Source organism: Leiobunum rupestre, chromosome 10 (genome assembly GCF_980474605.1).
Source record: "Leiobunum rupestre chromosome 10, qqLeiRupe1.1.hap1, whole genome shotgun sequence".
Classification (NCBI taxonomy): Eukaryota; Metazoa; Arthropoda; class Arachnida; order Opiliones; family Sclerosomatidae; genus Leiobunum; species Leiobunum rupestre.
In genome coordinates this window covers 9,097,514-9,123,215 of record NC_143393.1, presented here as the reverse complement: position 1 = coordinate 9,123,215, position 25,702 = coordinate 9,097,514, and the positions used below count along the sequence as shown (strand labels likewise).

Sequence of the window (25,702 nt, the reverse complement as noted above, 5' to 3'; positions counted from 1 at the left end):
CGTCGTGAAAAACAACGCCTCACAGCCTTTCCGTCGTGAAAAACCACGCCTCTCAGCCTTCCCTCGTGTAACATTCCCGCCTTTCTCTATCCTTGTAGGCGGAGACTATCATCCGGTGATCATGAAAACAGAAGCAACATTGGCGGGGCTTCATATCCTCTGTTAACCCGAATACATTCTCGATTTGAATAATCAGTGATCGTGCAACAATGATAGAAGCCATTGATCCGAGTTCGCTGCACTGGCGACAGCGCAACTGTACCGAGCCGTAGTGTAGTGTAATGTAGTGTAGTGCAGGTGGCAGAGAGAGAGAGAGAGAGAGAGAGGATCAAGATGCGAGACCACGAACGACCAAAGAGAAGCGTGTCTCGGCTGCAGCCAGTCTCGAGATGAAGCTACGGGGGAGGGTAACAATCCCCGATATAAATGGGGGGGGGGGGGGCAGCCAAAACGGTATCGACCCGGCCTGACGTCACAATGTTTTACCTCTACTAGCCCCTCTATTTCTCCCCACTCTCTTTCTCTGATAAACCCCCAACTGTAGTAGGAATTCTGGGTATATAAAGCCAGCTCTGTCTCGGACGAGACTCGCACTACGTCGGCGAACGCGCACTGGTTCGGGTCAGCCGGCATCCAACGAGACCGACGGACAGTTAAGACTCGTTCTTCCGCCCCCTCTTTCCCTGCCCCCCACCCCGCGCCGACGACAATTTCCGCGAGAAACAGAACAGAGCTTTCTTTCAATTCGACGTCTTCGGACAGGAAGTTCCGAGAACTTCCTCTCGTCCGGTCTGTCCACTTCCGCTCGGACGCCGGTTAGCGTGGCCAGCCGCTTGACCAATACTTTCGCTACTAACGTTTGTGAACTCTTTGACCCGTACGGACTCGAAATGAGTTGACTTTCCAAAAACACGCGGTTCAGAAATATAAAAAGGTAAAAAGTAAATTTCTTTCGTAACGTTAATCGGGATCTTTGAGAATTTTCTTTCTTCAAGAACGTGATTAGGCGGTTTTCGAACTTAATGAAACGGCTCAGGATTGTGTTACCGAAAAGAGAAAAATGGTTTAATTTTCTTGACATCTTTTTAAACCGAGTGAATTAGGTTTTTTCCTCTTGACAAAGTTCGTCACGCGCGGGATTTTAATATAGTCGTTTTTCTCTTCGAATGTCTCTTGTGGATTTTAAATCGATGAAAGAATTATTTATCCGTTCGTTTTATCTCCGTTTGATCGGCAACTGAATCGCTTCTCGTCTCCGCGACAGTCATCATGTGGTGGTTCTGGTGGCTCTGGTTGGCGGTGGCGACCTTCATCGCTCGTAAGTTTGATTCTTCCCTTTCGTTTGGGTGGTTTCCCGTAGTGTACCGGTGGGGTTTCACCGATAATCGTTTAAGAGAGTTTTGGGGCTTGTAAGTGGATTACTTCGGTTGCCTCGTGTTTTTGAACTTTTTATGTTTGTTTTTATTGAAAGTTACCTGGTTTGGGGTTTTGGGGTTGGCGGAAATTCTTTTCTTAGATATAACTTATTTCGATTTACATACGTAATCACTGAGACTTCGGTACATTTCAAAGAAAAATTTTACCGTATTGAAATGTACGAAAATATTTCAGGCAAAACAGAGATCTAAATATTGTTTACTAAATAAAGACTTACAAATACTTATATTTTACTATGTGCACTGAAATTACTGAACTTTTCATATAAGTATTTTACAGTATTGAAATGTACAGGAAAAATAGTTAAATAGTATTTACTACAAAGTCTTAAAAATACTTATATTTCACTATGTGTATTGAAATTACTACAATTTTCCCATAAATATTTTACAGTATTGAAATGTACAGGAAAAATAGTTAAATTGTATTTACTACAAAGTCTTAAAAATAGTTATATTTTACTATGTGCACTGAAATTGCTACTGCAGAAATAACAAAACTACGTGTGTAATCTGAAAAATATGATTTTGATAATTTTAGAGAAATGTTACTATAGGGAAACTGCAAATGTATACTAGCAACTGTAAAAATTACACTTGTGTCTAGATGATTTGTTTATTTCTGTTAGTTTTGCCTATTAATGGAGCAAAATAATATCAATTTTTAGTAGATGAAATTTTAACAGATTAATATTAACAAGCTACTGTAATAATTTTAAGTTAGCCTTGATAAAGCTGAAATCAATATGGTGGAGTCCACAATAAATCCGAATTTGTAGAGGTTACTGGTAATAGTAAGTGTAGAGGTCTGTTGGCTCGCGTGGCATGAAGGGCTTTCCACCACCCTCCTACGCAATCTAACCCGGCCACCTGAATTAAAGGTATTAAAAGCCGCTAGATGACTTGGGCCTAGCTTAGCTGATTATTATTATTATTATTATTATTATTATTATTATTATTATTATTATTATTATTATTATTATTATTATTAATACTTAAGTACATTTTAAACTAAAGACTTTTATAATTCCCAGTAGACTCGTGGCATGAAAACGCCCTGACTTTGACCGTAACCAATTACGCGAGGTCCCAGAGAGGGCTAGTGAATCGGCTAAGCAAACACTGACTCATCGGATCGAGTTGAAAGCTCGAACGGATACAGTTCAAGCTTGGCTACGCGTAACAGAATAACTGTAAGGAGAGCTGTAGACTTAAATAATAGTGTCAACTGACACGGTAACGGAAATATTTCACTTTTGTACGTTTACTAACAAGGAGAGTACCCGAGGTGTTTATTTCCGATTTTGTTCAAAGTCGGGCGTAATGTAGACCTATATGAGATATGAAATTTCCCAAAAGGAGACGTTGCACTACCCATTCGATTTGCCATGGCAGCCGAAAATGTTTTTGACCACTTAAAACAAAATTAAGATTTTTCCTTATTTTACCGGAAAAATCTTCCAATTTACCCAAACTTGATGAAATTTACCTATAAATGTGGTCCAAATTACCCATTTCGTGATTTCAAATTTAAAAAAAAATCTTAGCTAGGACCCTGTAAAACCGAGAAAATCCCATGCTTTTTTAAATGGATATTTGTTTGTTTTAAGTGAACAAAAACATTTTCGGTTGAGTCCTTTTGGGAAATTTGATATCTCATATTACGCCCGACTTCGAATAAAATCGGCAATAAACACCTCGGGTACGCTTCTTGTAAGTTATCCAATGGTGAAATGTTCATAGTCGTCGAAGGCATAAAACTTCACCGATTTGAATGTAATTTTGAATGAAACTAGATATATTTTAAATAAATCTAGCCACTTTTATTGCCACAAGTTCAGGTGACCGGGTTATAATGCGTAGGAGGGTGGTGGCAAGCCCTTCATGCCACGCGAGCCAACAGCTCCCTACACTAACTTATTATTTAATCCTCGAATGATGAAATACGTAAACCAGTACGATTATAATATATACATAAATAACGGGAAATTGTACGTAAATATTCGAGAAGGTTTAACAGAAGCAGTCGATTGTTTTTTTTTAGTTCATACAGGAATCCATACCTCTACTTGGAATGCTTATCGCGGCAGATTTTCGTCTCGATGTGGCTGACGGTTTTTTTTGACGTCACTATGCAGGGGCGTAGGAACCAGGGGGGGGGGGGGCAAGGGGGGCAAGGGGGGCAATGCCCCTCCCTAGAAATTGGTTGGGAGGGGCAACTAATGTTATTGCCCCCTCCAACTTTTTGGTCAGTTGAAATCTTCACAATTCTCAAATTATCATTTTAAAAGCATATAGAGCTTATGGAACATCAACTGTGTTTAAATTTCAGTCTTTTCCCACCAATTTACATAGTAGTAAAAAGTACACATGCATTCGGAGAAGCTACACTCGATTAAAAATTCAAAACCATTCTCCAGACCCCTTTTGGTTTCTCTTTGCCCCTTCCCACTTCTAGAACGTTCCTACGCCCCGGTCACTATGTTAACTTAACAAACAACAACGTGAAAGGGGAGCGCGCGCAGAGGCGATTTTTTATCTCGTAGGCGGGGCCAAATCCGTCAGAGTGATCTTACCATACGCGATACGCCAGGATAAGCATTCCGACTAGAGGTATGGATTCCTGGTGCACACTACCTTTAAAAGGTAACATGGGAGTTTGGGAAAATCTGTATGAAAATATAGTAGCTCCGTCTCTATGAGGCTCGCGCCTAAAAGTTCAAACGTCACTTTAATTTACAATAGTAGTAGGTTTGTTAAATAGATTTTATTTGGAAGTAATGGAGACTTGGGTTGGTTAGAGACAACCTAGTTCACTTTGTCAAGACCCCCTCGTAGCCTACAGTAATTATATTCGACTTTACTTCCACCCCCCGAACACTTATTCTTTCAAAACGAAAAACGTGCCCAGAGAGAGAAATATTTGATCGTATATTCTGCCTTCAAGATTCTTACGAAATAACCGCAGGTCAAATTATCTTTTCGTTTTGTTGATTATTAAAGGTTCAGCGAGCGAAGGTAGGAGGACAAATATATTTAACTAGACGCGAAAGAAGCGGCTTCAAAACTTGCAAATTGAATGAGTTCTCGAAAGTCCTTGTTATTTCGACGGAAAGCGCCCTGGCCATTTTATAGCTATGGGCATTCTATGGGCCATAGTGCGCCTGCCGTGTTTTAAGGATTTGCCCGATGAATAGGAGCAGGGTCGCGGCTTTAAAGGACGTTTATTTGTTAAAAGCTTTTCGTGTCTCCAGTCTTTGGCAACTCGAGAATTAGATGCTCGGAATCTAATTTAATTTTTCGTTCTTTTCCGTTTCTCGTTCGCTTTGCCGATTCGAGCCGAAATTCGACGCAATTCTGTTTCAGCGCTCTTCAGACGAAACAGTTTTAAACTTTCCAAATTAAAATCGATTTGTAACTTCGAAATTAGGCCTATTTATTGGCGATTTTAAAAGAGGTGGCAAATTTGATAGGTTGGTGGGGGAGAGGAGAGGGGATGGAATAGCATTCTTCAACGCGCCAAAATGCCACCTGGTGGCTGACCACTAAAGCTTCCTTCTATTTCTCAACCATCAATTATTGTTGGTAAAAATCAGTTTTCACGCTGATTTTGGTTCAGTAATAGCTTATGAAAAATTGAAAAAAAGTATAAAATTTACAAAATTGTCAAAAAACAAATTGGAAAAGCGTATAAAATTGACAAACGTTCAAAATGGACCAAAAATATTAAATTTACGAAACGGAGAAAATTGACAAAGATAATTAGTAAAATGTAGCAAACGTAGAAAATTGACCAAGATAATTAGTAAAATGTAGCAAACGTACAAATTGAGTAAAAAGTACAAAATTAGTAAAATGTACAAAATTAGCAAAACGTACAAAAGAGTGTTTAGTACAAAATGAGCAAAACGTACAAAAGAGTTTTTAGTACAAAATGAGCAAAACGTACAAAAGAGTTTTTAGTACAAAATTAGCAAAACGTACAAAAGAGTTTTTAGTACAAAATTAGCAAATCGTACAAAAGGGGTTTTACTACACACTAAGCAAAACGCACCAAAGAGATTTAAGTACAAAACGAGCCAAACGTACAAAAGAGTTTTTAGTAGAAAATGAGCAAATCGTACAAAAGAGTTTTTAGTACAAAATGAGCAAATCGTACAAAAGAGTTTTAGTACAAAATGAGCGAAACGTACAAAAGAGTTTTTAGTACAAAACGAGCAAAACCGATTCTGGTTACCCTATTTACAGAAATGTTGCTTAAAATGAGATTATTTCGTCTTAAGAGCATATTTTAAGAGCACGAAACCTTTTTAATGAACTCTGTATTAGTTCAGCCGGTGGCGTTGAGAATGGTGAGATCAAAGCGGCATCGCAGCTTCCTTCAAACAATAACAACGAGACTTAGTTAACCAGTAAGTTGATTAATTATGGAAAGCTAAATGGGAAAAGCATTTTAACCTCTCGCGAGACTTTGTAGTATCCGCAAATATTTAATCAACTGCAACGAGCCATATGCTCTCGATAATAATAATAATAAAATAATAATTAAACAAGAGAGCGCGCCATTATCAATTACTTTACCGTTTTCACATCCGCTCATTGCCTTGTTTAAACTTTACGCTCCACTGCTCTTTGAATAGTAAACTAATAATTCGAGACGAAAATCGTAAGCGTCGACCGGCTTTAGAAATCGAGACAATTTGCTTTCGCGGGAAACCTCGAATTCCGAATTCGTTACAGTCCCGAACTAGGAAATTATTTGCATTTTCCGCCATTTCCAGCGAAAGTAGCTTTCTTTAATCAATCTGAGAGCGTATTTAGAAATGGAGTTTCTCGCTCCCCACCGCCCCTTCGCTGGTAAGATATTGTGCTAGCGATCGGGTGTAGGCTGCGGTATCCAAATCGGTTTTATTTCTAAAGAAATATTTATCCAGTTGAACGTATCAATAAAATATGAGACGGATTCAACCGAGAGTAGCCGCGAGGCTCTCCCGGGGCTTTTCAGCGCCAAGGCTTAGCGAGTGCATCGAATAAAGTTTATTTCCGAATTTTTCGGTTTTACGGGATTATTTTGAGCGAGAGAACTACCTATTATGAAATGGGCCAGCGGCCGGCGTCATAGCGGAAATGGAAAACACCGTTACTGCTCTAAACTTCGCGCTTTTCACTTACATTTCGGGAGATTTACTTCTATTAGAATGGTCGCGAATTTGATAAGAGGGGGGGGGGGGACTTTTGACGACTGTTGCAAATTGATAATATTTTTCGTAAAGCCTATTACCGGTTTAGAGAGAAATACGACCCTGACTGCGATAATAAGTCTGATTCGTCTGACTCCGTGAATCGCTTTTTCTTCTTTCGTACGTGGAGTGGTATATTTTTAGTTAGGTGGTGATCGGCTTTGTTATCGGACCTCGGCTTGCACTGAAGTTACGTGACTAATCGTTTTGTTTTTCAACTTTTCATTTCTTCTTTGTGGAACTATGCAGAGCGTTTCAAATCGCCTTAAAGTCACTTGAAACTTTCTCGTTGAAACGTTTTGTTTATCATTTACTTTGGCAATTTTCTCATTGAAAAGTTTGATCTACCATTTAGCTGGCAGCTTTCTCATTGAAACAATTTATCTACCATTTACTTAGTAACCTTCTCATTGGAACATTTTGTCTACTAATTAATTTAGCAACTTTCTCATTGAAACGTTTTGTCTACCATTTACTTTGGAAACTTTCTCAGTGAAACATTTGATCTACCATTTTCTTGGCAACATTCTCATTTAAACGTTTTGTCTACCATTTAATTTGGCAACTTTCTCATTGAAACGTTTTGTTTATTATTTACTTTGGAAACTTTCTCATTGAAACGTTTTGTTTATTATTTACTTTGGCAACTTTCTCAGTGAAACGTTTTATCTACCATTTACTTGACAACTTTCTCATTGAAAGGTTTTGTTTATCATTTTCTTTGGCAACTTTCTCAGTGAAACGTTTTTTCTACCATATACTTTGGCAACTTTCTCATTGAAATTTTTTTTTATCATTTACTTTGGCAACTTTCCCATTGAAAGGTTTTAGCTACCATTTACTTGGGGTAGCGGAGTGGTTAGCACTTTCACCTCGCAGAAAGAGGAGCCGGGTTCGATCCCAACTTGTTGCACTGGGTGAAAACTTGCAACAACTCCTTCCGCGTTGAGTTTACAAGTTATCTCCTCACTGTTTTCCCCGAGTTCTTCGGTTGCCCCTTTTAATAAAAAAAGTAATAGTGAGTGTAGCGAGCTGTTGGCTCGCGTGGCATGAAGGGCTTGCCACCACCCTCCTGCATTGTAACCCGGCCACCTGAACTAAAGGCAATAAAAGTCGCTAGATGACTTAGGCCTAGGGTGGTGCCTTGGCCAAAAAAATTTGCAATATCCGCAGGGGATCTATAGGTACCCGAAGCCAATACACACAAATCCCTTGGATTGTGTGTAAAAACAGAGTCTATAAATGCAGCCGAAAACTTTTTCGATATGGCGTAGCGCGGTGGTACGAGCCGGTCTTCGACTAAACGACAATGATAACTAGAATTAAAATAAGTTAAATAATTTCAATTTTTTCTTAAACATTATCCGCATTTATTATAATAAGGATGTAAATTTTGAAATTTTAAATTTAATTAACGCTTGATAATTGAATATCTCTTATACGTTAGTATTTAATCTTTTCGTAGCGTAATTAATTTTTAGCCATACAAAGAATCATAAGCTCTGACTCCCTTTAAAGAGATTAAACTATACATCTTACGTTCGTGATCCTACGCTGTGAAAATTCTGCAGGTTCCGTAACCTTTACGAAGCCGTATCCCGAAAGTAAATGACAGGACGACTAAATTTCAAAGGGGGACACGAGTAAGCGTTTTACATTATACGGAATGTCTTAAGAGGGAGTTGATAAGTGTATTTGCATAGCTATATCCCACTCGAAGTCTTTCGCGTCTATTTTACGTACGGGTTGACTCTACGTTGCTTTGATCTCGAATGTTTTGGAATCAGTGGCCCATTAATTTATAACGTAAGGACTAAGATTTTAGAAACAAGACCTTCTCGAAAGCAAACATCCGCGCTCACTCTCGCTCTTGGCCAATTTTCCTCGAGAAACATACAGCGAAAAGCTCTTTAAATTTGTCAATTCTCCGTATGGGTAATCTCGGGAGATGCCTCCTTCGGACGGTAAGGTTCCCCGATAGCACCAACCCCCGCTCCTAGTTTCAACGTCGCGTTATCTATAGCAAAACTATATACGTTTATCTGGTTCGCGCGCGGGCTCCGCTGATCCTAGGCTAAGACTTTTAAGCCGGGATTGTTATCGTATATTCCGCAAAGGCGCTGCCGTTGAAACCTTAAAATCCGTAATTAAATATTAAGACTCCGAAATGCAACAGCTCCGATACCCGAATATTGAGAGAGTACCCCTTAGGATAAATTGAAATATATTTTTGGAGATTTATATACTGGATAAGGATGGGAGTATGCCTGTACTAGATTTTGAATGGGTCCTTGACGTTCTAAACCTAACCCAGTTTGACTGAGAGGATTGTGTTACGGGTATTTCACCAACCTACAGGAGTTTATGTATATACATTTATAATCGAAATGGGCATTTTGGGAAGTAAGCCGATTAGTTGTATATATATCGTATACCAAAAGTTTATAACAAATATTTTACTAAAGAAGTTTAACTTTTACGATAATCCCTTTTAAATTAGGGAGGAACATTTCTTTTTTAAAAGTTCACGAGTTATAAATTTCATTTACAATTAACTACATATATACAAAAGCAATCTCCACTTTCCAAAGAGGGCAAACAGTAAAACTTGTTGAGGTTAACGGTAATAGTTAGTGTATTAGGGAGCGTGGCATGAAGGGCTTGCCACCACCCTCCTACGTATTGTAACCCGGCCACCTGAATTAATGGCATTAAAAGTCGCTTAGCTGATTAATGTTTTTTATAATGAGTTAGTCACATATAATTCTTAGGATAAAACCGAGACTCGCTTCAAGGCTAAGGCCATTACTACCTGACGAATCGTACAGTTCACGTTTTTCGCGATATTCAGTCCGTCCATAATTATATGGTTTATGTCTTCACATAAACCCCGCACATGGGACAGAAACCTGGATCATCACCAAAAATTGCTGTCAATCGCGATGCAGTTGGTAAAGCACCTGATGTAGCTAGGAACAGGAGTCGACTTGAGGCAGAGTTTCGATAGAAGAGCTTCGTCGATGTGCTCTTTATTACAATAAGTGCTAAGGCTTTGATAATTATGCATATCTCTGAGTCTTCTTTCTCGAGATTTTATTGCCTTCGACTGGTCTACGAGGCTATATCACGTTCTCAAGTCGACAGGACCAAACCTGGATGTTGCGCAGCCAAATTCTCTATCCAAGTATTCATATACTTTTTGGGAAACAAAAACATTTTAACTACGTATTCCTAAGCAATGTAATTTGAACATAATAATAATAGCGACTTTTATTGCCTTATGACATAGCTGACCCCCACTTCTCTCATTAGATATATTTTATGAACTTCTGATTATACTGAAGCCACCAAAATTACAATAACAATACAATAGGCAAATTTGAAATTAATTGTAATGTCAAAAATTTCAACTATTATTAAACATTGGAATACACTCGATATTATTTGGCAGTATGGGACACATAACGTTGCAATGACCTGTTTAAAATGGCTCGTTTCAAATTCGGACATAATCCGTCGGGTGCTCACCGTAGGGCATTTCAAACGATTCTGTCACGGTGTGAAATTAAATATTAACATGTTTAAAATTTTGACTTTTCCTTCTCGTTTGTCCACCAGGGCGCGTTAATATAACCAGCGACGTATCAATTATTAATAGCCGGGGTAACCACCGATCATCAACTCTCCCCCGGGCTATTATCCTCTCATTTTAGCCCCGTCTCCCTCTTTGGGTGCTTACCTCCCCCATCCGACCATCGCAACTATATAAAATGTACTCTACCCACTGCTATTTTTCATTAGCAGTAAAACGTTTAAACAATCAAGCAATGTATATATATATATACTACATCGTAGATATTATTCTCCGCGGATAAGTGGGCATTGGGAGAAAGGCGGGGAAGGGTGGTAAAAGCTGCTAGAGTCGTAACGGAGGTGTTCGTGTATTAGAGAAGCCGTACATTGTCTATTCTTGTCACCGTGCCTATTACGACTGTTGCCATATATATACGGTGACAATCATTCTTGATAAATGAGACGAAATAATTGAAATTACTTCTATCCCCCCTCGACCCTAAACGAGCCCCTCGAGGCGCGGTGTTCCCTTTTACCGCCTTTGCGCCTGGATCATATCCACCCCCTTTCGCTTTCAAATAATTATAACAATTATTTAGCCATCTAGGCAAACGTAATTTTCGGTAAAGTTTTTGCCCCTTTACGCGCCGTCGTGTTTATCAATCATGAGACGTACTTATAACTTATAGCTCTTAATTGGGGGATTAATGTTACTCATTACACCCTGTATTGTAAGATTGCCCACTCTATCTTAAGCTTGGTTGACGCGGGGTTTGTGAGCGTATCGAGTCGCGAGAGGCCACGCTTTCAAAGGGTGGGAAGCGGAAATATCATTAATTTTGCATAGTCTTCCAAGACGGATCGTGAGAGTGTTTGTTTCATTATGGGCTTCCGTTTCGCCGTGTTATAACTCGCGGACCATTGGGTATTAACTCTTTGTTTTATTATTTAACTTCTTACACGCGAATTGAACTGACTTATTCTCCAGATATATTACGAATTTCTCGTTAGAGTCTTACTGAAATATTTCCGAAGCCTTACTTACGTGTTTTAAGGAGCTGTTTTGAAGTTTGTATAGTTGCGTCGATTTAATTTCTGTCGGCGGCGGCGTTTGACGAAAATCACCCGACGGCGGCGGGCTCGCCATTTTTTCAAAAATCACCGGTGGCGTTGATTTTTTTCGGCGGCGGTGGCGTGAAGGGGAAAACAATGTATCCCCCCTTTAAAACAAATTCAAAAATGTTTTTGAAAAAAAAAAGTAAAGTTACGTAGGAAAACTCAAAATATTTCGGCGGCGGGAAAAAATTTTATCGGCGGCGGCGGTGTGCCGAAAAGTAAATGACTCGGCGGCGGCGGTTTGGCGTCAGAGAAAATATCGGCGGCGCTAGGCTCTAGTTTCGAGTTGGTTTTAAAATAAATTTAACTATTTATGAATCCTGAATTCGCTTTAGCGAAAATTGTCTGCCTCCTTTTTATAATCTCGAATTTCAAAGTTATTTTAATTCTAGAATTTAATAAACGACTTAATTAATTACTCTTTATGAATTCAAAATATCAATATTGTTTCAGCGACCGTCTTTTTTGGCTTTTAAAAAATTATATTTTAATGTTCAGATTTATTTAAATAAAGTAAATTGAATAATATATATATCGGATAAATATCAAAGGAACGAAAATCAGAATTGAATTATTAAAATAATAAAATATAAGGTTCGCAAAAACCTTTCATTGAACGAAAAGAACAAGATGTCACGGACATTTCAGTACACACAATCCCCCGATGTATTAATCAATTTTAAATTTTAACCAATTTTACAATCATAGTGTACATTAACCAAAGAATATAAAGCCCCAGGAATGGAAGGTGTAGCTCCGTCTAGTGGAACTTTTGCGCCTCTCGTTTTTAAAGAGAGACCGGGTTGCGTTAACCGTTTCCGGTTACTCTGAATGCTTTGCCGGAAGTTTCTAGGGCAACCAAAACACGCGGTCAATAATATCAATCCTTCCATTCCTGGGGCTTTATATTCTTTGCATTAACTTAATAAACCCAAGTGGAATTGTATTGAAAATAATTTTTCGAGTGTCCAGGATTTGAAACACGTTAAATTCAATTAATTTTTAGACAACCCGAATTTTTCGAGTTACCGGGTTTTGGAATTAAGGTAGCGAAACGCGAACGAGTTAAACGGCGCCTGTATTAATTGGCACGAAATTCAAATATCACAATAGTGCTTTCACGGGTTGTGGCTTGTGGGGCCAGAAATCTCACTTAAAATTAAAATTTTTGAATGCAACCGAAAACGTAGTTCAGAAATGATCAGTACTAACTAAAAATAAATTATTCAATCAAGTCGCTCTTAATTTAAAAAAAGTATGTAGATTTTAAGGCGAAAATCAGAAAAAGCACTAAAATGGCAAATCTCCCACTTCCGGGGCCCCGATCTCACAAATATTAACGTTGCCGGCGTGGGCATAATATTTCCAATTGATTGGCGTATCATGGGTTTTTGTACCTCTAAAGTTCCAAGAGACAACCCGGGCGGTGGCAGACACAGTACGTGAAACTATAAGTGTATAATATTGTTACGAAAGTTTGACACTTCCTATTCTTCACATGCAAAAGTTTTACGGTACGGGGGTATATAAATCTTTAGTGCGTAAGAGCTATCACAAGACAGACTGCATTACGGGCTTCGTCGCAGTTTTGCGTCCGCTCGCTAACGCGTCACAAGTAGCCTTTGACAGCGCCTCGATAGGGGGCGATTTTATTCTGGTGATGACGTCACTCCGTTACTACCTCTCAGTAAAATATTCCGCAAAGTGACAAACTTATGGAACAATATTGTAGACTTATGGTGAAACTAATACACACCAATCCCCTAGGATTGTGTGTAAAAACGAACCTTATATTTCACACGTTAGTTCCTTTTAAGTTTAAAAAAAAATACCTTTACACTGACCGACAAAAAACACGCAATTAATTATAATGAAGGGTATTTTTTTCGTAAATTATTTGGTAGATTTTTAATTTCCTTCAAGCCTCGCCCCCCCGCAAAAGAAATGTTCTTCTTAATAGATGAAGCGATCTTATTATAATGAAAGTCACGGCTCCTTCTCCACTCCATTTCTTCCCGTTTCTGGCTAAGAAAGTTTTAATACAGCGTAGCCGTTGTTTCCTCCTTTGAGGCTTGAATAATGGTTGTATACTCGGAGAAAAAGATCTCTTTTTCCTCCCAATAATTCTTTTTCTTCATTCGCTCCCGGCCTGAGGCGCAACTGTGTTTTAATTTAAGAAGTCGTCACAGACTGCTCGAGGTAATTGCTTCAATAAATTACTCGCGTTAAAAGTTTTTTCCTGCCTCCGCTGGAATATTCCTTTCCGAGTTGTTTCGCCATAACGAGTAGTTCTTTTACCGTACCGGAAGTCCGCGGGTGTGAAGTGATTTGGATTGACACCGCGCGCTAGATCTGGCCAGCTAGAAAATTAATGAATGATGAAACGTGACTTGGCCGGATTTTTTGGGAGACCCCGGGGATGAATTTTCTGTCTCGAGGATCAAGGGGAGGCAACTCCGATAAAAATAGGAAGTGGTAAGCCGCTTGTTTTTCCCAACCTCCTCTCTAGCCGTTGTTTTTAGGAGGGTTGCTTTTTATTTAGTTTATATACGTTAAATTGCGTTAAAGTTTTTCTTTTATCCTAAACGTTATTCAAATGGGCTACAGTTTGATCAAATTAATCCTTTGCGATCCTGATATGGCTAGTGGTTTAATCGGAAGTTGTCCTAAACGATAATGAAATGGGCAACAGTTATAGGGAGCGATTTGACCCGAAGTGATCTTAAGTGGTCTCTAAATAGGGAACAGTGACCGGAAGTGCTATTAAACGGTCTTGAAAAAGGGGGCGTTAATACCGGAAATGAATATAAGCTGTCTTGAAATAGGGAGCAGTTTGATTGAAAGTGATCTTAAGCGTTCTGGAAATAGGGAGCAGTTTGATCAATAGTGAACCTGAACGTTCTTGAAATGGGGAGCAGTTTCATCAATAGTGAACCTGAACGTTCTTGAAATGGGGAGCAGTTTCATCAATAGTGAACCTGAACGTTCTTGAAATTGGGAGCAGTTTGATCGATAGTGAACCTGAAAGTTCTTGAAATTGGGAGTAGTTTGATCGATAGTGAACCTGAACGTTCTTGAAATTGGGAGCAGTTTGATCGATAGCGAACCTGAACGTTCTTGAAATTGGGAGCAGTTTGATCAATAGTGAACCTGAACGTTCTTGAAATTGGGAGCAGTTTGATCGATAGTGAGCCTAAACGTTCTTGAAATAGGGATCAGTTTGATCAATAGTGAACCTGAACGTTCTTGAAATAGGGAGCAGTTTGATCGATAGTGAGCCTAAACGTTCTTGAAATAGGGATCAGTTTGATCAATAGTGAACCTGAACGTTCTTGAAATTGGGAGCAGTTTGATCGATAGTGAGCCTAAACGTTCTTGAAATAGGGATCAGTTTGATCAATAGTGAACCTGAACGTTCTTGAAATAGGGAGCAGTTTGATCGATAGTGAGCCTAAACGTTCTTGAAATAGGGATCAGTTTGATCAATAGTGAACCTGAACGTTCTTGAAATTGGGAGCAGTTTCATCAATAGTGAACCTGAACGTTCTTGAAATGGGGAGCAGTTCGTTCAATAGTGAACCTGAACGTTCTTGAAATGGGGAGCAGTTTCATCAATAGTGAACCTGAACGTTCTTGAAATGGGGAGCAGTTTCATCAATAGTGAACCTGAACGTTCTTGAAATGGGGAGCAGTTTCATCAATAGTGAACCTGAACGTTCTTGAAATTGGGAGCAGTTTGATCGATAGTGAACCTGAAAGTTCTTGAAATTGGGAGCAGTTTGATCGATAGTGAACCTGAACGTTCTTGAAATTGGGAGCAGTTTGATCGATAGTGAACCTGAACGTTCTTGAAATTGGGAGCAGTTTGATCAATAGTGAAGCTGAACGTTCTTGAAATAGGGAGCAGTTTGATCGATAGTGAGCCTAAACGTTCTTGAAATAGGGAGCAGTTTGATCGATTGTGATCTTAAGCGTTGTTTTTATATGGAGCAGTTTGATCGAAAGTGATTATAAGCGTTCTTGAAATTGGGAGCAGTTTGATTGAAAGTGATCTTAAACGCTCTTGTAATAGGGAGCAGTGTGTACGGAATTGATTGTTAACGTCCTGAAATAGGGAGCAGTTTTGACCGTTAGTAATGGAACGCGATCCTAAAATTGGGAGCGGCTATAATTTGTTATCGTGCCTATTTATCCGCGTGATGATTTCAGATTTGGACACGCAAAGTTGATGAGTGATGAAACCTCGCGTGTCCGCCTCTTGGATTGAGAGCCCGTCGCGGTGGATGATTCAGTCTCTTTCGTCGCTATTAGAACGTAAAATCCACTTACGGCCAGAAAACTATCCGACACAGTTTCAGCAGCATCTAAAATTAAAGTACCCCCAACAGTCAATCGTAAATGTCAAGAGTGATTTCTATCCGATCCCGACGGTGTAGGTCGGAGCGGGTATCGAAGTAACTACACGGAGAACAACCGTGTATACGGGCTCTGGGGGATGAGGCTGTCTGAAGAATCGTCGCCGGAGTAAAATCGCGGTCCTTACACGCGCGCCCCTAAAAATGGCACCCATCGAGGGTCCGAGAAATCGAAAGCTGCGGGCATTTCCGCTCGTCCGAATCGCGCGAAAGGAATGGCAAATTCCCCGCGTTTAGCGGACCTCTTCGCCCAGCCATCCACCCGGCCATCCACCCTGTCGTTCTTCTCCGCGTCTCCTCCTTAATGATATTTGTCACAGGAACCCGGGGCTCCCCTCCCGCCGCCGCTTGCACGACTGATTCTTCTCCCGCGTTACCCACTGTCAACAGACAGTCGGACGGAAGGCGCGAGCGTGGCCATTACCAACCTACGCTGGTTTCTTTCGTCTTTGGCCTTTGTCTCAACTGTCAACCGGCGCGGGTTGGTCTCGGACGGGTGGCCACGAGCCAGTTCGCTAGTTCGGGGATGGAACGGATAATGAAGTAAGAGAGACTTTTCGCTTGACGCGTCGCTTCAAATGTCAGAGTTCCCGGCTTCCTATTCGTCAATTTTGGGTGAAATCAACTTTTCCCGCACCATCGAAGGTATCCCTGGCTTTTCCACACCGAAAAAAGGCGCTTTATCTATAGAAGGCCGATTTTTGGCCTCTTTTTCACTGTGGCCCGATAGATCGTCGTAGATGGGGATGAGGGGATTGGGAGAGGCTGCTGGGTCATCTTTATGGCACTTCCGTTAGGTTTTAAAATCGCTTCCCTAAATGGAAGAAACGTTCCTTAGAGTCGGGGTCGCGATCTCTCTCTCTTTTTCCTCCTTCGCCATTTCTTTCTCGAGTTCCGCTCTTGGTCCTCCCACATTTTTTATTCCAATGGAGATGGAGGCAGTCTCGGCTCAAAGGGAAGAAAAACTGGCCTGGCTTGATGTATTAATGGAGGGGAAGGGAGGGATCTGATGTCTCCGGATGTTGAAGTAGCGGCCACCATTTTAGAGGCATCCCACCCTCCATTCCCTTAGTGTTTTCTCCTCGGAATACTTAGGACTTTGACGCTCGTCACCAGCGTTTCTTTTGACATTCACTCGGTGACTGGCATTTCTACGAGGGATGGGTCATGTCATCGACGCTTCGTCAGTTTTGTCACGATATTAATTTTTAATAAACGATCCTTACGGAAATGATTTGATCCAAGGTCCAAATTTGGATCGAAATGGAATCAAGAGACATCCGGTTTGGATCGAACCAGAATCAAGAGACAACCGGTTTGGATCGAACCAGAATCAAGAGACAATAATAATAAATAATAATAATAATAATAATCAGCTAGGCTAATACCCAAGGCACCACCTTAAGCCTAAGTCATCAAGCGACTTTTGAAGCCATTAATTCAGGTGGCCGGGTTACAATGCGTAGGAGGGTGGTGGCAAGCCCTGCATGCCACGCGTTCGAGCCAACAGCTCCCTACACTAACGATTACCGTTAACCTCAACAAGTTTTTATGGAAGGGGAAACCGAAGATCTCGGGGGAAAACCCCTTAAACCAGTGGGGAGAGAACTTGCAAACTCTACGCAGAAGCAGTTGTTCCGAGTTTTTCACCCAGTGCCACAAGCTGGGATCGAACCCGGCTCCTCGTGCTGCGAGGCGAAAGTGCTAACCACTCCGCCACCCCACTGGTTTGGATCGAATTATCTTCATTCAAACGAATTAAAATTGAACTTAATACTTTGTAAAAGATGTTTCTATAAAATGAAATGAATAAGAAGTTAGAAAATATAATATGTTGCTCTTACCACACAAAACACGGCTTTATTAGTATATTCTTCACACGCGCGATTTGCACGCACACTAGAAAAACCTATATTCGTCTGGCGACTGAAGCGCGTGCTCGTAGACTTGTAAAAGTAAGAGACTGTGACGTACTAGGCAACATATTTTATTTTTTATTTTTTATTCATTTTATTTTATAGAAACATCTATTGTAATATAACACATTTTTCTTTGTTATTTTCGATCTGGGGTCATCATTTCTCTACAAATTCTCGCTTGAATGAGTAATTAGGTAATTAAATCAGTTTCTAGTATACTTATGAAATCGCCGCTATCAGTAAATTATTTATTTGACGACCTAAAAAAGAATTACGTGTTTAAAATTAAACCGATAATAATTATATTTATCGATTACACGGAGCGATTTTCCACTTGAGCAAAAAACGTGGGTAAAGTTGACTTTGAGATATTCGCCATCGAAGCGTTTTTGTCCTAGCAGACATTTTATTTTCCTTAGAATCTGAGGGTGTACAGTTTCGGCCGCGCAACGTGATCGACCTACGCGATCGAACGGTACAGTTAAGTGATTGATTTTTGGCGAAGGGGCCTCCATAGAGGTGGGAAAGCCGAAGCGATAAAACCGACCCGTCGGCTATAGCTGACTGTGTCGCGAATTCGAATGTCACATATAATCATTAGATTTGATGGGCGTCCCGTCCCCTCCTGCCACTTACTCCGTCGTAATGATGATTCGTCGACATTTTAGGAACATCCCAGATATTTTCTTCCAGGCGATTTTTCACCCCTTTTTTATCCCGCGCGCCCATACCTCAGACCCCAGATTCCTTACCCCTCCACCCCTCGATTCTCTAGGCTTTTAAAGTCATTTTAAGGCTAAAGTACGAGCGATACGTTCAAAAGAGCGAGGTATGACCTGTCGCGTATAATTTTTAATTCCGCGGTAAATTTCACTCGACGTTAGATGGCGTTTCGGACGGACGCTTCGGTTAAGTTAATTAAAAAAAGACTTTTCTATAACACGGTGTAGTTTCGCTTAAAATATATATATATTTTTTTTGGTGGCCTTATCGGGGCCATTTTTGCTGATAAGATATCGCTTTGGAGCAGCCTCCCGGAGGGGTAAGAGCGCCAGCGAAAGGTTTGAGGCTGGGGCTTTTATTAAGATTGCTATCGTTTTCCTCGCTACATAGACGATAGCGGAGAGAGCCTGTGGGCGGAGACCCCTTTTTGCCAAATCGCCTGTAGAAGTGTTTCAACCGCGAGGTGTAGGTGTATGACCGGTAAGTCGTCTCGCAGGGGTACAGCCACTGCGGATGGGACGGAGGCCGGGTGGCGCCATCTAGATAGATCTTTCGGAGGATATCGGTTCGTGTTCCTTTTCTCTCCCCCCCCCCTCCCACCAGCGCGCCGTGGTCTAATATTACGTAGAAAAAGAAGCTTCCACTGCCATCGCTAGAATATGATCATGATGAAGAAGAAAGTTCGCTTTCTTCCGGGAAAATGGTATTTTTAGTGGGAAATTCTGGTCGATTTTATTATTTTCCTCCGCGTGTTTTGCCCTGAAGCCATTTCGATTGTGCGCTGGATTTAAGATCAAGTTGTCTGTACATTTTTTCTTCTTGCCGCCTTGGTTGTTTTCAAGTTTTTCTTTGCTTAGTAATGTTTTCCACCAAACCACGATTGTGTTTTGTAGTTGAGGATTAGTTTCCAATATAGGAGTGATTGATGTACGAGTTTTAAAGGATATTTTTGGGTGAGACGGACGCTTAAATGTTAGATAAATAAATTGTCTAAGCTAATACTGGTCTTACCGTTTACCAAAAGGAGTTGGCAATTTGTGTGTTTTTTTTTTAGTTGAATATGTTTGTGACTTTTGAAGACGAAATATGACAACATTGAAAGTTCAATTTTAACATGAAATCTGTAGCTTTTGTAGCTTTGTATTGAATATTATAAAACTATTCTTATTTATTTACAGGGCTCCTATAATTCCTATGAAATCCTTTATTTTTAAAAATATCCTATAACATCCTATATATTTAGCCAAATTCCCAAAACGTCCTATAAAATCCTAAACTTTTTTTATTTTGCCCGTTAAATCCCACCACTCGGTTAAATGCCTAGATTTAGCTATAGGATAAATTCATATACAAAGTCATTCTAGTCTATAGTTTTGTTATTGTTAACATGGTTAGCTACTAGTATATTTTTGTGATAAAATAGTTATATAGTTTATATTTTTAATTGAAAATCAAAGATTTATTTCACTAAATATAGATTTTGTTTTTAACTGAATAAAGTTAGTAAATGAAAAAGCATGTATAGTCTTATAAAATCCTATAATTTTGAAAAAAATATCTTATAAAGTTCTATATTCTTAGAAATATAATCCTATTTTAGTATAAAAAAATTTAAGATTTGGGGGGTTGGGCCTTGTATTTATCATTTATATCGCTTGAAATTTAATTAATTAATCGCAGAATATTTACTAGCACTTTCAATCAGTTTTCTATTAGAAGTAAAGTATTGCCAAGTTAAAAAAAAACTCACGAAACAGTTGAGCGAAAGTCTCCAAAAAGAAATGATTGATAAAGTCTTGGATGGACTCTCATTTTAACTCCAGAACAATTAAACAGTGGAACTGCTCCAAAATCACCAATTTATTTAAAAAAAATTGTTTTTCTTAGGCCCAAGTCATCTAGAGACTTTAAATGCTTTTATCCCAGGTGGCCGGCTTAAATTGCGTAGGAGGGTGGTGGCAAGCCCTTTATGCTACGCGAGCCAACAGCTAACCTCTACAACCCCTTTAACTAGTGGGGAAATGACTTGCAACTTCAACGCGGAAGGAGTTGTTCCAAGTTTTCACCCAATACCACAAGTTGGAATCGAACCCGACTCTTGTTGCTGCGAGGTGAAAGTGCTAAATTTTTTTATTGTTCTTAGAGGTCTCTGGGAGCAATTTGAGGTATGTTTTGATAATTCAAAATTTTTGAATTATTGCATTTTAATATAGTTTTAATTAAAATAAATATTTTAGAAATAAAAATTAATAACTGAATGAAAAACTGTAGATGGTACTTTTTTAAAAACATTTACAAGTTTAGTTTTATCTTATCAAGGCCCCAAAAAGCCAATTATTTTCCCCCGATAAAACAAATCCCCATAAACAAGAATAGTGGATAGAAAAGAGTAATATTAAAATATGATGTTTTCCCCCTCAATAAGCTCGTTGCTCTAGCCGAACGAAGATCCAGATTTTTCTCTCCATATTAACTTTTTAAGGTAATAATTCCCTTAAATACTTTTGGCGTGTTTCGGAAATTATTTTAACTCTCCAATTTTTCGAATCGTTAAATATTCTTTTTTTTTCTCTTTTACTTTTAATACCCTTTTAACATTTCTGCCAAAATATTTTCCGTGTAATACGACCTAGCGCTCTTAGACTGGTCAAAATAAAAAATGTCTGAAATATTTCGACTCCAGGTTAAAATCCCGCCGAGGAAACTGAAATTTACTCCACTAATTTTAAGCGATCCTTCAATGAAACTTTATAAAATTAACAATTATATTTTTAATAAGAAATCTAATTTGATACTCAATTAATTTAAATTTGGTATTTGCCTACCAAATAAAATATTTTTGAAAAATATTAGCCTTTATTAAGTTCTTCTATAGCGATACCGCTCTCAAATAACTTGATAAAATTGCCTTCGAAATGCGCATATCAATAGCTTTCATCTTTACAATGTCTTCCAAGTATATTTCAATATGAAAAAACTCCCGCTCGGTACGCCACCTTTCGTCACAATAAATCTTGGGAATATATAGATGCGGTAACGCGTCTTTTAAAACCGCAAATTTTAATAAGCCCGCACGTGCACGCCACCAGCATCACCAATCAAAACGGGTGCCACCCTGACGGCACCCCAACCCATCAAACTAATCGTATCTTTGCCAAATTTAATTCCGACCAAAAACTCCATCCGGAAAACGGGGGTGTTCCCCTCAACTGCTTTCCCCCTCCCTCCCCCATCGAAAGTTCTCATAAGAGGTCCTGAAATTAATTCTCTGGAATAATTCTCCCGCGCGCTTTCTAAGAGCGAACCAGGAAGAAGTGAAAAACTGGCTAGCGGCGAATAAGCAACGCTTCTCGATCTAAGCTAAGAGTGAGAGAAGGCTAAACTTCGGAGAATGAAAAATGGCTTCTCAGTTTTAGGGGCGCTCTAGCAGAGGGGGAGCTTGAATCGGCGGTTTCTGGCTCCCATCTTTGTATTGCCCCAATAGCTGGAATAAATATAGGGCTGCCAAGCCAGGGGGAAGAGCAATCGACGGATAAAAAAGGACCCGATATTTTTAAAACAGCTGTGACTAAAAGTCTCTAGCGTGCCTCTCTGGAAGCCGGCATACAGGGGGTGTCTACGTCGCTATAGGTGGCGCTCGTGGCGGCGCGGATTGGGAAGGTATATTGATTCATTCGGGAATAATCTGATCATTGAATAAAGTTTATCTGGGAGTACCCCCTCCGCCGTATCACCATTATTTCTCTTATCTTTTAAACTGCTATCAAACTTTATAGGTCGATTTGTAAATTTGCAGCTAGGGGCTAGCCCCCCCACTCGTCCCCTCTTTCTCTTTGTCGTAAATCGAATTTTTCTTTTTTCCTGTGTTATTACCTGAGAGAAACACCCTTTCAATCTTTTTTTAACCTGTTTATCTGATTTATCTCGTTATTGTATATATATATATTTTGGTGCACCCTTTTTTCTCCTATATGTTTGCTTTTACTCTGCAAGAGCAAGGTCTTTTTGCAGTGGGCCACTTGTTTTTGAAGGTTTGCGTTCAGCTGTCACTGTCGGTATATATATATATATATATATATATATATATATATATATATATATATATATATATATATATAATATAAATATATAAAAGTGATTTATTAATTAGAATACATTCATGTGCTTTATAATTTTAACATTTTACATGGCTAGTATACACTGAGAGAAAAAACTGTAGTTGCTACAGGACATTTTTACATGGAGATACAGCACAACACGTTTACAGAATAGTTCAGTTAATATTACCACGTTTTTGTAGTTTTCAAAGGGAAAATGTACAAGAATAACGTTTATTCAATAAAAACAGATATTTACCGTAACAAGTACCGGAGAGGTTTTTAAAACCATTATCATACTTTGAATCTGTAAATATTACAGGTAAAATGTCTGTAAACTCTTCAGTTCAAAATGGAAAATTTACATAAATATAGTGCATTCGCTAAGTAAGTTAGCTTATGTTAAAAGTGCAGTTCAATGCCGTAAAAAGGTTTTACATTATTTAAAACTGTATGTTTTACATATATGCTTAGCGTAAAATATTCGTGTTTGAAGGGATAAATTCGCAAGTTCATAACCACTATATAAGTATGATCATTTATATTTTCGCAAAAGTTATTTTTTATGACAGTATGTTTTTCGAATGAAAATATAATTCATTGCGTAAGTCTCCGCGAATTGCTACTAGATTTTGCATGGGATCGTAACGCTTTCAGAAGTAAAAGTAACTCTTACAAAATAATAATAAATTATTGAATCAGAACGGTACGTTTATTATTATAAACGATCACTAAAGGTTGTATTTTTTTAAATTGAGATCTAAAAGCGTTTTCACTCTTACTTATCGTCATCAAAATATATAGACTAGAATTTATTTTGTCAACGAAAAGGGAAGGAATTAAGGAATAGATTTCTGAGATTTCCTGATGTTTTGAAAATTACAATTTAGTAATCATTTTACGACAGACTATCATTAACCGAAGTTGATCTGCGTCATACTTATGTTTATTATTTTACTTTGATAACACTAGTATGACACTTGTAGGCCTTTGTAAGGTTTTAGCTTTTTTATCCATTTTATGGTGAACTTTTTAACCTTTTCGCGTTTTTAATGTTCTGGGAAAAATTGGGGGGTGTGAGGGGATACCCCTAAGTCAATACTAAACATTACATTATTGCAATTTTAAATTCACATCATTAGCGCCTCTGAATTTCAATCGCGGGCTTTGATTTCTTCCGCATGCATTCTGGAAGTTCACTTGCCCTAAATAAGGCTACCCTTTGCATATACACTTACAACCGAACAGCTCTTTTTTCAATTTTACAGAGTCGAGCGAACATAACTTAAAGGTAAATATTTTACTTTTCCGTATAAGTATATTTTAGAGGATAATTCAATATTTAAAATGAAAAACCTTTATTTTGTGTATAGCTACTAGTCTACTAGAGTCTCTGTAACGTCTATAATCAGTAACTGGACTGAAGTCAAAAAGTAATTAGGGTAAGTTGTATGAACATAAGCTATTTACTACCTTGAAAAATTTAATTTATTTTAATTAGATTTTTAAGCGAAATATAATTTTGATTTAAGTTGTATTTCATTTTGTTTAAAATTGTATAAAATCACCTTGATTGTGTTTGTCGTTTTTAGGGTTGTAGATAAATTGGGTAATTTGGAACAATATGCCCGCAACCGAGCCCGCAACCCTCTTTCTTTCCTCGTCGCTGATTGGATGACAGTATTCCACGGATATCATACAATTTTTACATCGATTTTTTTAATATATTGTTTTTTTAAGGTTCGTAGCCGCTATAAATCCGGAAAACCCCAAGGATTTCGTTAATACCAAAGATATTGGATTGATTAATAAAGTGTCCGCTTTTAAGTGGACCCAGCCTAAAATTACTGGCATTTAACCTTATTTTTTGTGAATTTAATTCAAGTTGTTAAGTAATTGCAACGGTAGTTTCTGAAATAAAATATGAAAACATTACCATAAATGAAAGAAAATCGATATTTTTTAATTAGTGAAGTTCATGTAAAACACACAACTCCGAACTGTATATTTTACTTATTCTTCTATACAATAAACATAATTTACTATAAAATGTACTGTACTTCAAGCTGTTTATTTTTCATATTATTTACGATAATAAACACAACTTAATGTACAATGTACAGTACTCCGAATGTATATTTTACATTCATAAAATAAACAAAACTCGTAAAATCTACAGATATCCAAACTGTATATTGTACACATTCTTCGATACAATAAACATAACTTACTGTAAAATTTACAGTCATTTGAGCTGTATATTTAACATAATCATCACTAAAATAAACATAACCTACTGTACAATCTACAGTACTTATAACTGTATATTTTAGATATTCTTAATGAGAATAAACTTAACTTACTGTACAACATACAATACTACCAATTGTATATATTACACAATCTTCAATATAATACACATAATTTACTATAAAATATACAGTAAATTGAGCTGTATATTTTACATATTCTTCACGAGAATAAACCTAACTTACTGTACAATCAACACTACTCTTAACTGTATATTTAACATATTCTTCAATATAATAAACATAACTACCCGTAAAATCCACAATACTATAGACTGTATATTTCACATACTCTACAATACAATAAACATAACTTACGCTCAAATATACTGGGGGCTGATCTGTAGTTTACACGTTTTTAACTCGAAACTTTTCTAGAGTTTATGTAAAATGTACAGAGTTACCTACTGTAATTTTTTTTATTTTCCTGTGAAAATAATATCATCTACAGTAAACTTTTTACTGTAATATTTACATATTTTTCGACGTACATAGATTTCACGAAAGGCCAGGTACAATCTACGTAAAGACATGGACACTCTTGGGTCCTTGATTTTCCTGTAAAATCGACCGAATATTTTTCTCTCAGTGTAGTATAGGAAAAGTAATGCGCTTGTAAAATTTTGGGCCATTTCGTGGAGTACACATTCGCGGGAAATTCGTGCCCAATGGAATCTGCTTCGAGCCTGCGTAGATACACGTTTATTTTTCATTTTTATTTTTAGCACATATATACACTCCTGGAGTGACGTATTGTTAATGATATCCTGTTGTAGACAGTAAATATTTTGGTGGTTTATATTTTGGGACTACTTTGTACTTAGGTATGTCACCCAACCTTTCTGGAGTACTTTTCATACATAGTTATTCTCTT

The 25,702-nt window shown here is 38.3% G+C and overlaps 1 protein-coding gene across 1 annotated transcript in view; it reads left to right on the top strand.

Moving 5' to 3' along the window:
• The first annotated feature begins 635 nt into the window (after positions 1 to 635).
• The window catches only part of LOC149923575 (uncharacterized), a 135,042-nt gene continuing 109,975 nt past the window's right edge, over positions 636 to 25,702 (top strand). Inside the window, exon 1 of the mRNA XM_090161256.1 lies at positions 636 to 1,318. Coding sequence (XP_090017382.1) covers positions 1,270 to 1,318 — 49 coding nt within the window. The 5' untranslated portion in view covers positions 636 to 1,269. The remainder of the gene's footprint in view (positions 1,319 to 25,702) is intronic.